The sequence below is a fragment of the Pistacia vera genome, unplaced genomic scaffold (assembly GCF_008641045.1).
Source record: "Pistacia vera cultivar Batoury unplaced genomic scaffold, PisVer_v2 Contig405, whole genome shotgun sequence".
NCBI classification, from domain to species: Eukaryota; Viridiplantae; Streptophyta; class Magnoliopsida; order Sapindales; family Anacardiaceae; genus Pistacia; species Pistacia vera.
The window spans coordinates 1,941,552-1,962,442 of record NW_022196230.1 but is presented as its reverse complement, the minus strand read 5'-3'; the positions used below and the strand labels follow the sequence as shown (position 1 = coordinate 1,962,442).

General features: G+C 34.8%; 2 protein-coding genes and 1 pseudogene across 6 annotated transcripts; 2 read left to right on the top strand and 1 right to left on the bottom strand.

The window, feature by feature from the left end:
- Positions 1–33: 33 nt before the first annotated feature.
- Positions 34–1,200, top strand: LOC116142192. Of its 2 annotated transcripts, none has more exons than XM_031427638.1 (2): positions 34–380; positions 914–1,200. In XM_031427638.1, the coding sequence occupies exons 1-2, from the start codon at positions 174–176 to the stop codon at positions 1,040–1,042; spliced, it is 336 nt and encodes a 111-aa protein (XP_031283498.1). In that variant the 5' UTR covers positions 34–173; the 3' UTR covers positions 1,043–1,200. The 2 variants fall into 2 exon arrangements, with proteins under 2 accessions (XP_031283498.1, XP_031283499.1); XM_031427639.1 differs by having other exon boundaries at positions 39–380; positions 929–1,200.
- Positions 1,201–4,365: 3,165 nt separating this feature from the next.
- LOC116142190 lies at positions 4,366–8,150 on the top strand. Of its 4 annotated transcripts, none has more exons than XM_031427637.1 (6): positions 4,366–4,779; positions 5,168–5,235; positions 5,326–5,460; positions 5,991–6,152; positions 6,480–6,749; positions 6,969–8,150. In XM_031427637.1, the coding sequence occupies exons 1-6, from the start codon at positions 4,497–4,499 to the stop codon at positions 7,935–7,937; spliced, it is 1,887 nt and encodes a 628-aa protein (XP_031283497.1). In that variant the 5' UTR covers positions 4,366–4,496; the 3' UTR covers positions 7,938–8,150. The 4 variants fall into 4 exon arrangements, with proteins under 4 accessions (XP_031283497.1, XP_031283496.1, XP_031283495.1 ...); XM_031427636.1 differs by having other exon boundaries at positions 6,957–8,150; XM_031427635.1 differs by having other exon boundaries at positions 6,858–8,150.
- A 1,005-nt stretch (positions 8,151–9,155) lies between these two features.
- Positions 9,156–19,194, bottom strand: LOC116142145 (annotated as a pseudogene).
- Between the last annotated feature and the right edge of the window lie 1,697 nt (positions 19,195–20,891).

Below are 20,891 nucleotides of genomic sequence, written 5' to 3'. Positions count from 1 at the left end.
ATTGATAGACAAATAATGATATAAAAAGGGTAAATTGGTTTAAAAAAAAAAAATGGTTTAACTTTTTTTATTTTTTTCTCATTGCCCGAACCCTAACTCCACCCTTTTTCCTCTTTCGTTCCACCTTTGAATCACTGAATCCAATCAGAAATTGATTGTTGTGATTGGGCAATATGAGTTCAGAATCAGAATCAGAATCTGTTTCTCCTCGGCCACGGTTGTCGTGCATCAAGTGTTTCGACGCTCTTTGGTTCTGCTATTCACCTGTTCATCAGATGCAGCAGTATTATCGCCTGGGAACTTTTGATAACTGTGTCAATAAATGGGCTGCTCTTGTCGATTGTTTATCTCTCAAAACCAAACCCTCTTCTCAAGTTGAGGTAATCAATTAACAATTTTTGAAATCCATCTTTATTGGTGTATTATTGTGAGTAAAAGATTTTGCATTTTCAATGTTTTATTGTGAGAAAAAGATTTTGCATTTTCGATGTTGTGTTGGTGGATTGTTAGGAGACTTTTAACTTAGTAAATCTATCTCCTTTTTGTTGATACTGAATATTTCAACTTTATTGTAGATGTTGTTTATATAGTTGGTTTGATTTATTTTTTAGCAGTTTATGAATGTTGATATTGATGCTTGAATATTGTTGATGAATTGTGGTGTTTGAGGGAATCACAACCCTCTTCAGGATGGGAAATCGTGAAGTTCAATCCTTCCAGGATAAAATCCTGCTATTATTCATGTTTTTCACTTTGTGTTTGCCTCTACAAAAATCTATCTTCAAATCAAGCTGCTTTAGTTCCATTTTACCATTAACAAATATCTTTTACTCAAATTATGACTTTCAATTATGCGTTTGGGTAGTTGTTGTTTTTTGTCTGTACCCTGCAAGGCTGCAAGTAACAAAAACAGAGCCTCTGGTTGCAGAACATTCTGGAAGCTCGTGAGAAGGAGAAGGAGAAGGCCCACATCTGGACATTTCGGACGCCGGAAGAAGCCACATCTCACTGGAAAAGTCTGTTTGGACATTTAGATGAATGATGAGCTTTTATAATCATTATTCTCCAGATTTTGTACTGCTGGTTCTAATTCAAAGAAGATGCGGATGACAATGTTTATCAGACCTTTAAGAGTGTTGTGATTCATCAATGTTGCAGAAAACCAAACTACAAATAAAGTTTTAAATGTTCCTTTTATCATCTTCATATGTGTTAAACTCTAAATGCCAGGTTTCCATTGAAGTTCATTCGATAATATCCTGTGTCTGGGTGATGATATGGGTTTCCTTTTGGTAATGGGTTTCCTTTTGGTCCGGTAACCAGGAAAACCATTGCACCCCCCATTGGATATAGGAACTATATTATCTTTAATACTGACTTTTTAGCTTTATCCAACTGTTTGTAAGAAATTATAGGGTTTTTGTTGGCCTCAAGTTTAATCAAATAACAAAATTCTTTATGAGATTTTAAAAATAACGTAAATTCTCCTGTTGTTAGTGAGGCGTAATGTACCTAATTATCTTTCTGCCATTTATTTCAACATCAAAAACTTATCAATAAAAAGATTTCAATTATTACTATGGCTATTGAAAATTTTATTATTTAATTATACTTAAAAGGGTTATTATTGTTATTAATCCAATGTTATATTGTAAATACTAAATACAAGTAAACAATTTTTTCCTATCTAAATAATGGTTTAATAACATTTTTTTATAATAACATTTTTTTATTCACAGACTTTTAAAATATCACTTTATTACTCAAATTTATATTCAGTTTTCAATTTTAGCATCGTTGTGACCCACACTACCACCATTCTCTTCCATGATCATCACTCACAAAAACCCTTTAAACCGTACTCCCGCCAACCTCACCAATCGTCGGTAATTGAGCGATTAGGCTTTGCGTAGCCACCCCTTTAAAGTCAAATTCTGATCAATCCTAACCACTAAAATCCGATCTTTCACTACCAAAAGACTCATCGGGTTCCTTTCTTCAAAAACCTCAATAGCTTGGACCGAGTTCGCTCTTTGTTTGCTGTTGGAATATAAATTTGGATGATAAAATAGTAGTTTAAAAGTCTATATGTAGAAAAGTGTCATTAGACCATTATTTGAGTGGAAAAAAGCCGTTAACTCTTGTATATAGACATGGAAATTTTCATATATGAACCTAAAATATGTGACTTCAATTTTGGTTAAGAAGAAATAAATATGTATGAGTTAAATTGTGGTATGCAAGATTTGATTTTTGTTTTTGACAGCAAATTTTATGGAGGATAAATTGTGTTGGGAAAATGATGTTATATGAGAAACAGGGAAAGCACACCTCTTAAAATTGTTGGAAAGGTGAGTTAAATGAAGGGATAAAAAATTATTTAAAATAATTATTATGTAAATAGTGTTTAGCATAACCTCTTGGAATTTGAATTGTTTATTATAATCTATGAAAGAATCAATAAAATATGGTGAATAATTAGGATAAGTATGAAAAATCATATCTTTTATATTTATCAACTTCACGTTTTCTTCACTTATGAAATTAAAAAAAGGAAGGGTTATCAACTTCACGTCTTTTTAAATAACAATATCTAATTCATTTCTTTTACTGACGTTCGTATTCAAGATGCTTCAAATTTTGCAGTATATAAAAATTATTAGAAAGACCATTTAATTTAGGATTTTATTTTCTCCTTCTATAATTAACTTATAATAAAATAGAGTAAACGANCATGGAAATTTTCATATATGAACCTAAAATATGTGACTTCAATTTTGGTTAAGAAGAAATAAATATGTATGAGTTAAATTGTGGTATGCAAGATTTGATTTTTTGTTTTTGACAGCAAATTTTATGGAAGATAAATTGTGTTGGGAAAATTATGTTATATGAGAAACAGGTAAAGCACACCTCTTAAAATTGTTGGAAAGGTGAGTTAAATGAAGGGATAAAAAATTATTTAAAATAATTATTATGTAAATAGTGTTTAGCATAACCTCTTGCAATTTGAAGTGTTTATTATGATCTATGAAAGAATCAATAAAATATGGTGAATAATTAGGATAAGTATGAAAAATCATATCTTTTATATTTATCAACTTCACGTTTTCTTCACTTATGAAATTAAAAAAAAGGAAGAGTTATCAACTTCACGTCTTTTTAAATAACAATATCTAATTCATTTATTTTACCGAGGTTCGTATTCAAGATGCTTCAAATTTTGCAGTATATAAATTTATTAAAGAGACAATTTAATTTAGGATTTTATTTTCTCCATATTTAAATTACTTTCTATAATTAACTTATAATAAAATAGAGTAAATGACTTTTTCCCACCCGAGGTTTGCCTTAATGATACTTTTCACCCCAAAAGATTCAAAATACCATTTTCCTACCAAAAGTTTATATTTTGTTAATACTCAAAATACACTTCACTTTCTTAGTCGGTGTTCAGCTAGTGACCAGGAGCCAGGTTAAGGAGGCTGGTGGATCGAATGATGGTAACCGATTGAATATTCGCCGTCGCAATTAGTCGAAAATTAGCTAAGAATAGGAAACCCTAACTTTGCGGTGGCCAACATAATTGAGAAATCAAGTGCCAGAGTGAGAGGGGTTTTGTAGAAAGGAGATCAGAGGTTCAAATGATAGTGACAGAAAGAGTTTTCATGGCCGGAATCGGCTTTGGGTAGTAACAGAATATTAGCTTTAGGTGGGAAAGTGGTATTTTGAAACGGTTTGGGTGGGAAAGTGGTATTAAGGTAAACCTTGGGTGGGAAAAAGTCGTTTACTCTAATAAAAATATCTAATATATTATATGATTGTCACAGTTAAACTATAAGTTTGTTTCCCAATATTACATTGAAATTCCTTTAAGTTTTAAAATCAACGTTACAAATTTATAACATTAATTACTATTAACTATATACTTAAATAAAATCTCTCTTTTAAAGCAATATATAAAATTCCCTTCTTAATTATGCCACTGTGATTCCTCCAACATTTATTTTGAAAATTTTACCCATTTTAATTAAATTTTGTATTTAATAAAAAAATAGTTTGAGAATCAGTTTTTGAATAAAATTCTAAAACGGACAAAGTCAACTTCTTTTTAAATATAAAGGAAGATAAATTTAGATATTAAATAAATAAATAATACCAAGTCAAATCCTTGGATTAGAGGTTTAAAAAATGTTTTCATATCATAGAGCAAATCTTTTCATTTTATTAGTGGTAGTTAAATTTAATTACCACTCATATCATAAGTTACAAGATCTAACATAATCAGTAAAACATTAATAATGTAGAAATAAAAGGAATTAAATTGATTTACCGTTTATTACATTTCATGCAGATGAATGAACAGTATCAGCACCATACAAATTTTCCTTTCAGGCGCCTTTTGTGAATCACTGTTTGTTACACAACTCTTCATCAACTTCTCTTTTAAACACAAACTCTTCTCTTTTATTATCTCTTTGAGAAGGGTAATCATCATGGAGGACAATAATAAAACTACTGCCACAGTTTCTGATGAGTCTCCGGCTGTGAACTGTGGAAGTGCTTTAAGATTAAGTTGTGGCGAAGGGTCAGCTGCTAGTGATGATACTGAAGCTAGAATGAAAAGAAAGAGGGGCAGACCGAGAAAACATGAGCATGCAGACATGGAATCACAGCCTCTGGCTCTTGTGTCTTCTAACTTTTCGGTTGATTTTGCAGCTAAACGGCGAAGAGGCCGGCCCAAAGGCTCTGGAAAGTTACAGGTTTTGGCTTCCCTTGGTGAGTTTTTGCTCTTCAAAATATCTGTTTGGTTTAATTTTATAAAAAAATTTTGATGATAGAATGTCACTTGAACGTTTGATAGCATTACTTGTGAAATAATCTATTAAGTACTTCTGATTTGTGTTTTAATTTGTGCCTTAAATTTTCAAGTACTTGGGTTTTGATTATGAAAAGAGTTGAACCCAGGTGGTGAATTACTTCCCTTTTGTGTTTCGGTTAGAAGATGAGTTAAATTGAGCAGATTTATGATAAACATAATGCACTTGAGAGAAAACTTGACTAATTACTTGTTTCATCTGATGCAATTTTTTCAATTTAGTATGTGAAGTTTGAGCTTATTGGAGCGGATTTCTCATTCTTATGTCGGAAACTTCAACTTTTGCAGGAGGTTACTTTGCAGAAACGGCTGGAGGAAACTTCTCCCCTTATGTTCTGACTGTAAACACAGGGGAGGTAGAAGGATTTTGCCTGGTCTTTTTGTATTCTATTTTTCGATACCAATTGGCGTACTTGAAGTGATTCTATGAGTCGTTTGACCTGCAGGATATTGCTGGTAAGGTGATGTCGCTTTTACAAAGGTCTCCTCGAGCTGCACTTTGCATTCTTTCTGCCGCTGGCATGGTCTCTAGAGGTGTTATAAGTCAACCTGGTTCTCCTAATGGTGTATTGAATTTTGAGGTATGATTTTGACTAGCAACGTACTTCTTTTCTATCTGTTTTCTTGATTTTCTTATTTCATTGCAACCTTTGAAGGCTTTTTTGTTGAATACTATGCTTATCATTGATATAATTTCCCTATTTTTGGATATCTTTTTGGTTTCGGGTGGGGGGTGGGTGGGGAAGGTGTCAGAGTGTTGCACTTGAATCAAAGAGTTCTCCAGGGGCAGGGGACTCCTTGTGAAATTCCAGAGTCTGTTAAGTGTGGATATTTCCTAGACGAAAAGACATCTGCATAAATTACCAAGCTTAATTTCGTGGTATACACAGCAAGTTAATACTTCCATATGAATTTCAAGCTTATATGTATAGTATTCCAGAACTTATGCATCAGATTTCCCAGTATGCTTCTAAGACATTGGGATTGCAGCTAGTGCTGCCATTAGGCCCTCAGTGGCTATTCACCACCACAATGTTGAAATTGATTCAGATTTAGCTGTTGGTGTTTAATGGTAAGCATTTAATTCTTGAACATTTCCTTCTTAATACAGGGTTGCTTTGAAATTCTATCTCTATCTGGATCATTTAGTTATGGTCAAGCGGGCGGCAATCGTCTAGCGAAGGGCATGTTAACCATTTCTTTGGCTAAACCCAATGGGCAAGTTTTTGGTGGTGTTGTTAATGGTTCTCTAATTGCAGGTGGCCCTATCCAAGTACGTCTTGCTCTTATTGTGTTTTTCAAACTCAAGTTCTTCTACCTAATACCCTTTAAAATGTTGCATCTCTAAGAGATCTTAAACTGAAATGAAAAGGTCAAAATTCTTGTCCGCATTTAACATGTATTTATTTAATGGAAGATGCTTGTTTTATAATTGGATGGTGGCCCTGTTTATAGCAAAATGCAGAAAAAGTTATTGCTTGAGGACAGAAACTAGTATATATCATTCTTATAAATATTAAGGTTTGTCTGTTTACAAATTAACTTAAATGACTCTTGACCTTAACTGACAGACTCATTTTGGATTCCTTGTGATTATCAGCTTATTGTTGCCACTTTCAAGAAAAACATAGCTAAGGAAATTAAAAGAAGGTATTCTTCTGACTCTTCCACCGCTGCCAGTAGGCTTGGAGATTCAAAGATGGCAGGAATTCCCATAAATAATGCTAGGATGACAGATGACGACGAGAACCCCAGTACACAAACAACTACACTCTTGGAATTAGCCCATAAAGGAGTAGATACTGTAATTGCTGAAAACCATCACTCAAGTCCTGCTTCTCCCCAAATTGTGGATGAGAATGCCTTGCAGGTTTGACAGCCCATATAAAATTAAAAGACATGTCTAGATATTTTCATTGCTAAAAATCAGGATTTTAGTCTTGTTTATGTACAGAATGTTGGTGACAATGTTTTACAGCCTGTATCAGACAAAGGGACATCTCCAGATAGTATTATTGTTGAAAACCAAACCTCAAGTCCAGCTTCTTTGCACAATATTAATGAGAATGCATTGCAGGATTTGCAACAGATATCAGATCAAGAGACATCTCAAGATATGACTATTGCTGAAAACAAAATTCAGAGTCCCACTTCTCTGCACAATATTAGTGAGAACGCCTTGCAGGATTTGCAGCCCATATCAGAGAGGGGGACATCTCCTGACAGTGTCACTGTTGAAAACCAAATATCAAGTCCTGCTTCTCCACACAATATTGCTTTGCGGCCCATATCAGACCAGGAGACATCTACAAACACGATTATCACTGAAAACCAAAACTTGAGACCTACTTCTCAGCACAATGTTTGCAAGAATCCCTTGGAGGTTTTGCTGGTTGTATCAGAAAAAGGGACATCTTCAGATGGTTTCACTGCTGAAAAGCAAATCTCAAGTCCTGCTTCTCCACAGAGTGATAGTGAGAATGCCTTGCACAATTTGCAACCCATACCAGATCAAGAGATATCTCCATATACGACTACTGCAGAAAACCAAAACTCAAGTTCTACTTCAAGGCACAATGTTAGTGAGAATGCATTGCAAGTTTTGCAGCCCATGTCAGACAAAGTGACATCTCCCGTTAGTGTCGTTGAAAATCCAGTCTCAAATCCTGCTTCTCCACACACTGTCGGTGAGAATCACTTGCAGATTTCGCAAACTTTGTCAGACCAAGAGACATTGCCAGAAATGACTACTGCTGATAACCAAAACATGAGTCCTTCTCTGCAAAATGTTGGTGAGAATGCCTTGCAGTTTCAGCAGTCCATATCATATCAAAAGACATCCCCAATTACTAACATTGTTGAAAACCAAAATTTGAGTCCAATTTCTCCACACAATGTTGGTGATAACACCTTGCTGGTTCAGCAGTCTTCGGACCCTAACTATTTGGAAGACCAAAACTCAACTCCTGCTTCTCCACATAATGGTGGTGTTGGTAAGAATATGTTGCGGATGTGGCAGCCCATATTCGACCAAATATTATCTCCAGAAATCAATTAGAGTATCCTTGACAAGTAAAGTTGTCTTTCTTCCTCTCTCCATCTAGTGCAAACTACAAATTATTTTTGTTATCCACATTAATACTGATTAAAATTTATTATAGACTTGTGGAAACTGATTACTGAAGTAGGAACGGCATATGCGGTTTGCATCTGAGGGTTGTAGATTTCACCAATGACTTTTATTGCTAATAAAATGAATTCCTTAGTATTATTGTTTCCGTATTTGTATTTCAATGATTCATTCTATTTACCATGAGAAATCTTTGTATGTTTCTCTATCGTCAATACACTTCCACCCCCTAAAAATTCCACGCAATTTCAGATATCCATTTTCACGAAAATGAGGTTGTGCCCCATAATCTTGACCTCAAGTTTTTAGATTTAGTTTAACTTTTCTGATATATCCCTCAAGCTTTACTTGGTTAACAATTTATTGGATCAGGCACTGAGCAAACATGCTTGATAGGATTTCTGGTTTCTTTTGACTCATTTCTCGAAGACTCAGAAGAAAAAATATTGAATTTCCTATCAGCCTGTTGGAAGATTGCTCTGTCATTGGTAAAATGAGAATGGCTACTAAACTCACGGTAACCAGGGAAGATTGCTCTGTCATTGGTAAAATGAGAATGGCTACTAAACTCACGGTAACCAGGAAGGGGTTGCTATTGAGGAAATTTTATATTATATAGCATGGTTGTTAGTATCCTACGATGTGCGATACGTATCCTATGATACTATTCAATATGGGTTGTCAACGATATGTATTAGAGAGTGTGAGAGTGTATCATAAACCTTTCGATACCTTGATATATATCCTTCGATACGATACGTATCCATTTGTATCCTTAAAAATATTGATACAAATCGATACGATTTTATTAATTTGAGTCAAAGGTCCAAAAAATTTTTCAGGTCAAATCCAGGTCACCTAACCCGATTCACTAAAACCTGCCCATATTTACCTATTTTGCATGGAGAAAATGAAAAAGGAAGATATGTTGCCTATTTTACATGATAATAATAACACAAGTAGAGTTATAGATATTCACATTAATCTTAGAAATGATATGAATGGTTCAGATGAAATGATATAGATTCTTAATTTTGTGATTAATTTTGATTATGTAATACCATAATTTAAAGCCAATAATACCACAAAATTTGTTAATTAATCATGGGGATGATATTAATTTTTTTGAAAATAGCGTATCCTGTAATACGATACAATACGTAATACATGATTCAAAAAATTAAGTTTTCGATATACGATAGAATACTAGATTTAACAACCATGTTATATAGTGTTAAGTATCAATAGAATGACTGGCTCCTAAAGTCTTAACAAATAGCCAGATTGGCGTGATTATACATTAGCAAATAATTTATAAGTTTTGGCATCAAGGCTTATTTGTCGAACTGCTGCAATGGCTGCTATAAGTCCTAGTGTTGAGAAAACCACGGCGATAGTGACATTTAACCAAAATATGGGGCTCCGCTTTGATGGCTTGAATGTCAAGTTAAAGAAAACCACTGGTAAGACAAAGTCGAGAGGCATGAAACCAAAAGCTCCAATGACCGAATTGATGTCTCCAAAGAATGGAAGCATTGCTGCTATGGTTGTTGATATAATAACAGATAATGAACGAGCAATGACCCTGGGGATAACATTGCGAGGAGAGAACTCTTTGCTTATTGGATCTGCAAAGGTTTGCTCAAGCACTTCATTTGTTGGCTGCAAATAAACCTGTAAAACCAATATGCTTTCATGAACATTCCAACTTTCAGAGAGAGCTGAGGAAGTTGTATTTAGAGAAATGTTCTTACCACACCAACAGCTGATAGTTGCAGAATGGTGAACATATTGGTCATGAAAATAAACCACTTTGGGACCAAAGGTTTCCCATCATCCAAGAAGTTGCTAAGAATGAGGCCTTCAGATTGGTTGCCAAATGCCCAATAGCCAGATATGGCAACACTGAAGAAAGTTACAGTAACTACTGCATAACAAACACATAATCCCTTGAACATCTTCCCCTTTAACCGGAGGTGCAATCGTGGCTGCATGTAGAATTTATAAGTGCCCATTACATTCAAACAACACCACAACTACAAAACGATTGTGCAAATAATTTTGCATCAAAAATTATAACATTCAATTTCAGACCTGAATTTCAGGAATGATACCATTGCCAAATGTTGTGGCAATGAGGCGATAGCATTGAACATCCCAAAAACTCGACTCTGACTATCTCCAGTAACGGAATAGTCTTTACTTGGCCCTTTGGAGGAATTCCTGAAAAATAACAATGGTTCATTATAACTGATATAGTATACACATTTGTAACTGTGAAATAAGTTTATAATCTGCCATTGTTCTTACCGAATAAATAGAGCCGGCTGTAGCACAGGCGCTATATGCGAGGCATAGAGCTAAAGATCAAGTGATGTGCTCAGAGAAGTGGAGATGGGATTTGAGCTAAATAAGCATAAGACATCCAAATATGATCACGAATTCATATAGCTTGATGGTGCCATTGGTTCTACCAGTAAGTAAATGGCCTGCCAAAAAGGAAGAACAAGTTTAAAAAGCATAGTAAAATCTGATTAAACAGTAAATGGGTAGAAATTGAATGTTACTTATAATGATAATGAAACTTAACCTGAGAGTTGTCCCCAGAAGAGTGCATGCTACAACAGCACCATAGCACACCGAACTGAATTGGACCAACAAAATATCGACCCCAATTTGGCCCTGCAAAATCCAGTTTGTGTATTCAAGTGGGTAACATTTTGGTTTGTTGAATAGTAAAACAAGGATGCTTCTGTATAAGTCATGTTTCAGTATGAATGATAAATTAAATTGTTTGAATAAAAATAATATGTTTGGATAAGTGTTTGTGGGATTGTATATATTGTTCAGTTGAACTATGGCTTGATTGGTTGAAATTAGTGGTTATATTAAAAATATAGAGAGGAATAATGTTGAGAGAGAGTTTGGAAACACAATAGTTTTGGGTATATAATATCATTTCTCAAAATCAGAAAAAAAGTGCCCATTTGGATTATTTATACTTTAATACAATTATTATTATAATTTTTTTTTTGGGATAAGAATAAAGAATTACATCTAAAAGGATGACACCCGAAACAAGCGACCCTAAATAGACAAGGACACCGCCTAACAAAAAGAGCAAAGGAAGCCGGAAAATATACCCTTTACACACCCAAACACCCCTTAACAGCCAATTATTATTTATTATAATATATGATAGAAGGAGGTGAGAAAATTGAAACAAGATAGTCAAAGACCAAACTTTTGACCTAAGGATAGTTTAGATTTAGTTGACAACTAATGAACATGTAGTAGTCCAAAAACATCTTTGAAAACTAATCTCACTTTGAATATAATAATGTGTAGCTTAATCTTTTGATTTATCTAAGGCTGATGTTTTTGACTTCTAAAACACTTTCAAAAGAAGTACGCAACAATTTAACATAAAAAATAAATTCTCACTTATTTATTTATTTATTTTTTATAGGTATAGACATGTATGAAAGTGAAGTCTTAAACTACTATTGATGGTTGAACGGTCAACTAAGACTCGTGGGTGTATTACTCAAGAAGTTTTGAGTTCGATCCTCTTGACAGTTAATAGGGGTGACCATTGAGACTTACCCGATCGTGAACTTTAGAATCCTAAATTTTTTTTAAAATACGTATAAATTGATTTAAACAATTCGATGATAATTAAAAAAAAAAAAAAAAAAAAACACCTGAAGCGCTTGTGAACACCCTGTCACTAAAAAATTAAAAAAAAAAAAAAAAAAAAATCAATAGCATGTTGGATGCTTCTTAAAGGTGGTAAGCTTTTTGGCACATCGTCACTAACTAGCTCTTCGTATTCCTTCAATAACTGTCAGATTTCAATGGGATATTGGGGTGATTTTCCAACCTGGTCACTCTCCACAATTTTGTTTATTAAAGCATACATGATCCCCATCTCACCATGCTCAGCATTAAACTTTTCGACATTCAAATACCCAGTTGTTTTGCTGGTTGTAGAACTCTTAGTTGCCAATTGCTTTGCCTTTTCTTTGAGAGGATACAAAGTGTACCTCTTGTTATCCTTGTAAAAGGAGTAAGTATTAGGCTTTGTCTTATGATCCATATCATGATCAAACAACCAAGGTCTTCCAACAAGAATGTGCCCCACATCCATTGGTACAATGACACATAAAGCTTCATCTTCCAAGTTACCTCCCATGGTAAATTTCACCAAACATTGAGAAGTTATCAGTATCTTGTGTCCCTTTTTGAACCAACCCACTTTGTATGGATGAGGATGTGTTATTGTAGGAAGCTTTAATTTGTCCACAACCCGTGCTTCCTCCATCAATGACAAGATCACAAACCTTACCTCCACAAACAACACGTGTACGGAAAATGCTACACCTCCTCCAGTATTCCTCTTCATCTTTTATTGTTGTTATCATTACCTTTCGTACCACCAAAGACTCACTTTCAGCCACATGAACATCAATTTCCTCTATCTCCTCATCATATTCATCAAAAACTGGGTCTAACTCTTCCTCAACACCCAGCTAAATTCACCCTCCTTTGTGGGCGAGCGAATGAAGTATGTCCCTTCTCTCCACAAGTGAAAAACATCGGACCTGAGAATTGCTGCCTCCTTTAGCTACAGATGAACTAGAATTATTTTGTCCCCCATAAGATACGATACTTTTCCCTTTATCACTCCTTTCAACATTGGTTGCACCTCTGTTGGTTTTATTAGTTGTAGTGGTCTCTTTCCACTCCCGTTGGCCTGTTTGATACCCACGTCTAGGTCCCAAATTGTTTTTCCAATTGGTTCTATCTATGGGTTTTCTCACACCATAACGGGAAATTCGCTTTTCAGCTGCTAAAGTGTATTGTCGAGCATCCTCAATATTGTATAAACGAACTACTCCCATCTCGTCTCTAATAGATTGATTCAAACCAGTAAGGTAGCGAGAAGTAATTTGTCATTACTTTCAGATAAGCCAACTCGAATTGATAAGTTATTAAACTCTGCAGTGTACTCCTTAACCGACATGTTGTTTTGCTTCAAACAATGGAGCCTCTCATACAATTCCATTGTATAATCAGCAGGTAAAAATTGCTTCCGTAGCTTAGTTTTCATGTGCTCCCAAGTGCTGATTTTAAGCTTGCATTGTCATGCATGTTGCTCTTCAACTCTCTTGCACCGTTGAAGTGCAGTATCCTTCAACTTAAGCTTTACAATTAGCACCTTTCGATTTTCAACCATGGGTTTCCATTCAAAGTAATTCTCCAAACTAGCTTCAAAATCCAAATAATCCTCCGTATGTAACTTCCCATGAAAATCAGCTACTTCAATCTTTACTCCTCCACCATTCAAATCAAGAGCGTGTAATAACCTCTCTTCTAGTCCACTTCGTGCCGCTCGATTTGCGGGTCCATCTTCATGAAAAGGGTTCACGTCCTCAATTTCCTCTTCAGTCTCAAGATCTTCTTGACTCTTAAGCTGTTTGTGGTCGCCTTCTGAATTCTCCATTTGGATTTCCACAAGTTCCTGACGCTGCAAGGCTTGTACAGCCCAAGTCAAGTCATCAATCATCTTCGCATCTCAACCAACTTAGTTTGTTGGGGCTTATTGTCTCTACCTCGACCTCTGTCTCGACCAACCATAGTTTGGAAACAAAAAAAAAATCCTAGATTAGGATAGGACTGTAAGCCGGCTCGGCTCGGCTCGATAAAAGCTCGTTTAGAGCTCAGTTCGGTAAGGCTCGGTTCGACTCGACTCGAACTCGATTCGTTAACCGAGTTCAGTTCGAATACAGTGAAGCTCGACTCATGGGCTCGCGAGCCTGATCTGGCTCGATTAAGCACTGTACACTTACGCAGGGTGTTTTGGTGATTTTTTAAACTATTAGTATTAAACTGATATTTTTCAGTGAAAAAAGTTTTAAAAAATGACAGTTTCCCCCCAAAGTGCAAATTTGAAATAACACGAAACACCAAAACAGAGCATCAATTTCAGTTCCCCATCCCAGTTGCCCTAAATCCCAAATCACAATCAAAGACCCTCAAATCCCAAATCGCGAACCAACACTCTGAAATCGATAATCTCCGTCGCCATCTCTGATCTCGGCAACCGAAAAAGGAGGCCCGAAATCGCAGCGCAGACACTCTGAAACTTCCAGATTAGTTTGCTGTGCCTGTGTGTGATAGTTAGTTGTTTGTTTGTGAGTGGATCGTCTAACTGTTGGAGTTGGAGTTGGGTGATGAGTAGATTGTTTGATTTGGGTTTTGTTTTGCCATTTTTGCCAGACTAGGAGGAGCAGCTGCGACTTTCTCTATCTCTATCTCAATCTCATCTTCCTTTTCTTTGTTGCTTCCTCTTGTTTCTTGTTTTGTTTGAATGTAAATAATAAATTAATTGATTGATTGATTAATAAAGAAAGAAAGGAAAAGTCAGATAGTGATGGCAGCTGTTTGAGTAAGAGTAAACGCTTTGTATCTCTGTTGCTTCATGACGCTCCGTTTGGCAAGTGGGCTATGCTAATCCACAGACTGAGTTACCATAATTTCTTTAAAGTTAACCTGAATTTCTCATAAACCTGCTGTAGTTTTAAACAAAACTTACCAGAATAATTTCTCATAAACCTGACTGAGCCTTATCGAGCTCTGTTGCTTCATGACGCTCCGTTTGGCAAGTGGGCTATGCTAATCCACAGACTGAGTTACCATAATTTCTTTAAAGTTAACCTGAATTTCTCATAAACCTGCTGTAGTTTTAAACAAAACTTACCAGAATAATTTCTCATAAACCTGACTGAGCCTTATCGAGCTCTGTTGCTTCATGACGCTCCGTTTGGCAAGTGGGCTATGCTAATCCACAGACTGAGTTACCATAATTTCTTTAAAGTTAACCTGAATTTCTCATAAACCTGCTGTAGTTTTAAACAAAACTTACCAGAATAATTTCTCATAAACCTGACTGAGCCTTATCGAGCTCTGTTGCTTCATGACGCTCCGTTTGGCAAGTGGGCTATGCTAATCCACAGACTGAGTTACCATAATTTCTTTAAAGTTAACCTGAATTTCTCATAAACCTGCTGTAGTTTTAAACAAAACTTACCAGAATAATTTCTCATAAACCTGACTGAGCCTTATCGAGCTCTGTTGCTTCATGACGCTCCGTTTGGCAAGTGGGCTATGCTAATCCACAGACTGAGTTACCATAATTTCTTTAAAGTNATTTATCTTTATATTAAACATGATTGTTAGTTATTAAAGAAAATTAATTACTATGTGATCTACATGCATCGTTCTTCGTGGTATATGTAAGCAATATTATGTGTTATGCACTTTCTCTTTTCTTACTCTTTCAGTCTTTATTTGACATGAAAAAAAATATGTCATTTATACAACTTTATAGGATAGGAAGAATGAGAATATACCTACAATTTGATTTTAAGTATATATGTAAAATAAATTCTTGAAATGAGAGAGGTCATATTTTTTAGTAAAATGTTTTTCTTTTAAGTGTCAGTAAGTAGAAAACATAGTTTTAGATTTGACAATATATATATAATTTTTTTTTTTTCGCACACCTCAACTAATATCCAAGACTAATTAAATACCCTACAAACTCAATGTTCTAAAGTAAGCCACAAATTATGGTAGGTGACCACAAGGTGGTTCGAACTCAAGAAGATAATGAAAACAAACCATATTTTTTACCGTCAAACCAACCCCTTGGGGTTAATAGTTTTCAAGTATTAGTTTTTATATTTTTATCTTATCTCTTTAAAAGCTACTAATTTTGAAGAACATAATCATAAAAAAAAAAAATTCAAATTAATGAATTATATATAAACTCGTTTAATCAATGGGGGAGGAAATGATCATTTGAATTAGAAAAAAATGGAAGAGGATGATTGAAGTCAATAGGATTGGTTAGCTTGAGACTCACCGCTTGCTATCTATTACTTCACAATCGTTTAATCCTCTCAGGTTTGCATACAGGGTACGTGAGGCGCATGCTACACGTTTTCGGTTGGCCACAAACACGTATTCAAGTGAGACACATGCTACACGCTTTTGGTTGGCCACATACGCATGTTCATCGACATGGTGTTTACACATATTAGAACACTGTGATACAATGTTTTTATGTAAACTGATTTCTAATGTTTACACTTTCATAATTATATTGTAAGTTGTACTACAGTTATTAAAGTTTTATGAATAGATTTTTATAAATTGTTTTTGAAAAATTCACCCTTCTCTTAGGATCCTGAGTCCCTTGGAACACCCAGATCCGACGGAATAGGGAATACCCGAGAGAGGGCTAGACAATACCTATAATATTTTAGGTAATTGGTAATTTTATAAAGAATAAATAAATACACCTAAATGGGGAGAACCCCAAGCAACACGTCCCTAAACAAAATCAACGGACGGCGCAAAACAAGAAGAGCAAAAACAGCCTAGGATGTATAATTTTTTAGTATATCTACAATTCGATTTTAAGTGCATATAAGAAAAATAAATTCTTGGAATGAGAGAGGTCATAAATTTTAGTAAAATGTTTTTCTTTTTAACTTTCTCTAAGTAGAAAACAATAGTTTTAGATTTGGCATTTTTTTTTTTTTAATGATTGGGGTATTAGGTCAGCTTGTACGCACCTCAACTAATCTCTGAGGCTTATTGAACACCCTACAAGTCTAATGTTCTAAGATAAGCCNCTCTGTTGCTTCATGACGCTCCGTTTGGCAAGTGGGCTATGCTAATCCACAGACTGAGTTACCATAATTTCTTTAAAGTTAACCTGAATTTCTCATAAACCTGCTGTAGTTTTAAACAAAACTTACCAGAATAATTTCTCATAAACCTGACTGAGCCTTATCGAGCTCGAGCTCGAAATCGAGTTCGTCAGCCGTATCGAGCTCGAGCTGGAAATCAAGCTCGCGAGCTCGACTCAAACTCGACCGAGCTCGAGTTCGAGTCTCAATTCTGAGGCTCGACAGGCTCGAGCTCGAACTCGAACTCGACACTGTTGTAAACGAGCCGGGCTCGATAAGCCCAAAGCTCGGCTCGGCTCGTTTACAGCCCTAGATTAGGATCTTGTGTGCTCTGATACCACTTGACATAGCGGAAGAATTGTAGGGCAATTAGATCTTCAATAATTAGGGTTAGAATATGGTGATTGTGGTTGGAACAATAAAAATTAATTAAGTTTAAAGAAAACCTTTGAATTAAAATTTTGAATTAAAGAAAAGATACAATAAATTGACTATGTTATCCTATTTTTATTAATTAGAACAAATCATAATTCTAGGTTGAAAACTATTCCCAATTTCTTATTAAATAGAAATCCTAAATAAAAGGGAAAACTAAAAAAATAACTGAAATTCTTTCTTAGTTTAACTAAAACTGATACCGTTTATTAATTTAATTAAAATCCTAATTTAACTTAGATGCTCTGCATCAAAATTGATATAAGCTGTCCTCAGAAAAGATAGCAATCAGGTTTAACTAGTAAATGGGCAGCACGAAGAGAGATGAAGTTGTATAAACAGTAGCTTGTTGTTGGGTATTTAGTGCACGGGAGACAAAATCTGTGCCTCAATTTTAATAAGAATGGGTACTACGTAGATGACTGTGAGTCTGTGACTGTGACAAGCCTTGCAAATTTGCAGTATGCAATAAACTATAAAGAGTGGATTTTCAATCCTATTTTCTTTGACTTGCTTACATTTTCGTATGACCCACATTTATACATCTTTAAGTGCTTTTGTAGGTGTACAACCCTAGCATTCAATTCACACTTATCGCATCTTAGTGCTTAGTTTCATTTTCAAAAATTATTATTTTAAAAAATAAAATTCATATTACTCCTCACCATATAAGATCTAAACATACGTTTTTTTATAAAAAAGAAAAGAAACATATTTACTTAAGTAAGATAACTCTTTTGTATTGTTATGTCCGACATAGGATATACGTGGGTTGAATTTTGGGTTTAGAAGGGCGGGTAAACAATATTACCTAATAAGTTAATCTTTTGGATAATTGGTAAGCATCTGACTGGATACAACTAGTATCAAAGCAAGCCTGGAACTGACCCCTTTACAAAATTGACTCATGGTGAGTCCAATGGTATCAAAGCAGACCCAAGTTCTCATTTGTTATGTGGAGTGTGGATCGGATCTTTGGTTTAAAATGATGAGTAGACAACATTATCTAATATGCTAATCTTTTAAATAATTGGCCTAATATTTTAAGTAATTGACAAGTTTCAAGCGTATCAAAACAAGCCCATAAATGGGCCTCTTAAAAATCGACCAAGAGTTAGCGGGTGGTATTAGGGCAAGTTCAAGTTCCCATTTGTTATGTGGGCTTCCCAAAGAAGTGGACCTCCAAAAAAACCAACCAAAGATGAGTTCAGTTGGTCAGTGATACTGATGTTATGAGGGTATCATGTAATGCAGAGGGGTCTATTAAAAAACCGGCCAGAGATAAGTCGGACCGATTAATGATAATGTTAGACGTGATGAAAGCATCATGTAATTGAGAGGGGCTTATTAAAAAACCAACCAAAGGTGAGTCAACGACAGTGTTGGATGTGACAAGGGCATCACGTAATTGTAGAGGAGAGAATGTAGAATGTTACGTCTAACTGGTTAATGAGTAGGTTGAAATTATATTAGTAAATGATCATGTGTGATGTGAGGCTATAATACGCTATTGACATATAACATGTAGAAAGTAGAAGACATATATGTTACCTAAGATATCATAAGCCATGTCTCTGAACCTGAGATGGCGATGACCCAAATGAGCATGATGTTCAAGAACAAGAGAAATCAAGTTGTAGGAATAGAAGGTGACGAGAGCTCCAATCACCAAGCATAAAGTTCCAGCTGTCCAACCAAGAAAAGTAAAGGCATACGGCAGACTAAGGAGAGCTGGAGCCACAATTGAAGTCGTCAAGTGATATCCACAGTGTATCCATGAGCCTGTATACACGATATTATTATATTTTTTTCACTCATAAAAACATTAAAAAAAAAAAAATAATCAAAGTGATATCCACAATATGTATATCCAGAAACATTGAATAATAAATATACATGAATCAGAATCACAATTAATATAGACGGAAATGGGACCCTATATACAGTATATATGACAATGAAAGTGATATATGATCTTATCTACCCATTATAGAGTTAAAAAAACTATATATGTTAACAAAAAAACAAAAAAAATTTATTGCCAAGGGTTTGTGATGATGTATGCGTGACAGAAATTAATGGTTGATGGCATAAAAAATATTTAATTTAAAGGAAAAATAAAATATTATGCATGTTGTTTTGTTTTAATAAATAACTTTATTTTGAATAGTTATTAAATTATTTTTTAAAAATATATAATTTTAATGCTTTTGGAGTTTTAAAGTTTTAGTATGCAAACAAAGGAAAGTCTTTTAACTTACGAGATATAAAATTTAAATACTAGTTTTGGTTTTTGAATATAAAGGAGATCTATTTTTTGTCAGCTTTAGTATTATTTTCATTTGTATACTTCTTAATTTAGAAAATAAGTGAATATTACATCAAAGATACATGCTTCAATTTTTTTAATGATTGAGAGTGTTCAGGTCAACTTACGTGTACCTTAACTAATCTCCTAAGATCTTTGAACTATCGATCAGGTAAGAACTCTAATTGTTATCTCTATTAGCAATAAAAAAGGGACTCGAACCCAGAACCTTTTAAATAATATACCTAAAAATCTCTATCGAACCACTCAGTCACCTAGAGATAGTTATGCTTCAAAATTTTAAATATATTGAAATACAAGTAAGTTATTTATAACTTCCTTAACAATACTCTCCACACCAATTCATCTTTGTCATCCAAAATTCGTATTTTAAAACCTTTTTTTTTTTCTTAATTAATCTAGACAAAATAACTGTGATAAAATCCAATGTTCAAATATAAAATATAGTAATTAAAATTTTAAATAGAGTTTAACAGTCTTTAACACCTGGACAAATCTTTATCAATCCCCCTTTACAAAATAAAAATTTTAAAAAGTAATAATAAATGCAAACTAATCCAAATATCTCAATTATAATAAAAAAAAGAAGCTGAAGCCCCTGTGGAACACCCGATCATAAAAAATAAAAAAAAGGCTGAACAACTTATGCATACCAAGGTTTGTTGAAACGACAAGTTGATACCCCAAAAAGTTTTGAAACGACAAATGGATACCTTCCGTCATGTTCTGTTAGTGATTTTGGTTAGATAATAGTGAAAAGACTAAAAAACTTGAAAGTTTAATTTTGTTTTTTTAAATTTAAAAACTTCTAAAAAACCCCCTAGGTTTGCTAATTACTAAACAGCCTAATATAAAAATTTTATAAAATAACAAAAACACCCCCGCCACCCCCGCAGGCCGATTCCGGCCACACACCGCGGAATTGGCCGGAAAATTGCATTACGACACAGACCCATGATCTATGTCGTAACGGTAGATCTTTCATTTTCGGCAAGATTCGTGGTTGATCTGGCCGGAAAAGACCAGATCTACGGCCAGATCTGGGTCGAGACCGAAAACTTGCCAGAAAATTGTGTTACGACACATACCATGGATCTGTGTCGTAACAGTCGATCTAGCGTTTTCCGGCCAGATCCGTGGATGATCTGGCCGGGAAAAGGCCAGATTGGCGCGAGGCCGAAAAAGGCCAGATCGGTGTTAGACAAGATCCGACGGGTCTGTGTCGTAACACAATTTTTCGGCCAGATTCCGGCGGTGGTGGGGCGGAATCTGGCACTGCGGGGGTGGCGGGGGTGTTTTGTATTTTATAAAATTTTTATATATTGGGCTGTTTAGTCAAATTAGCAAACCTAGGAG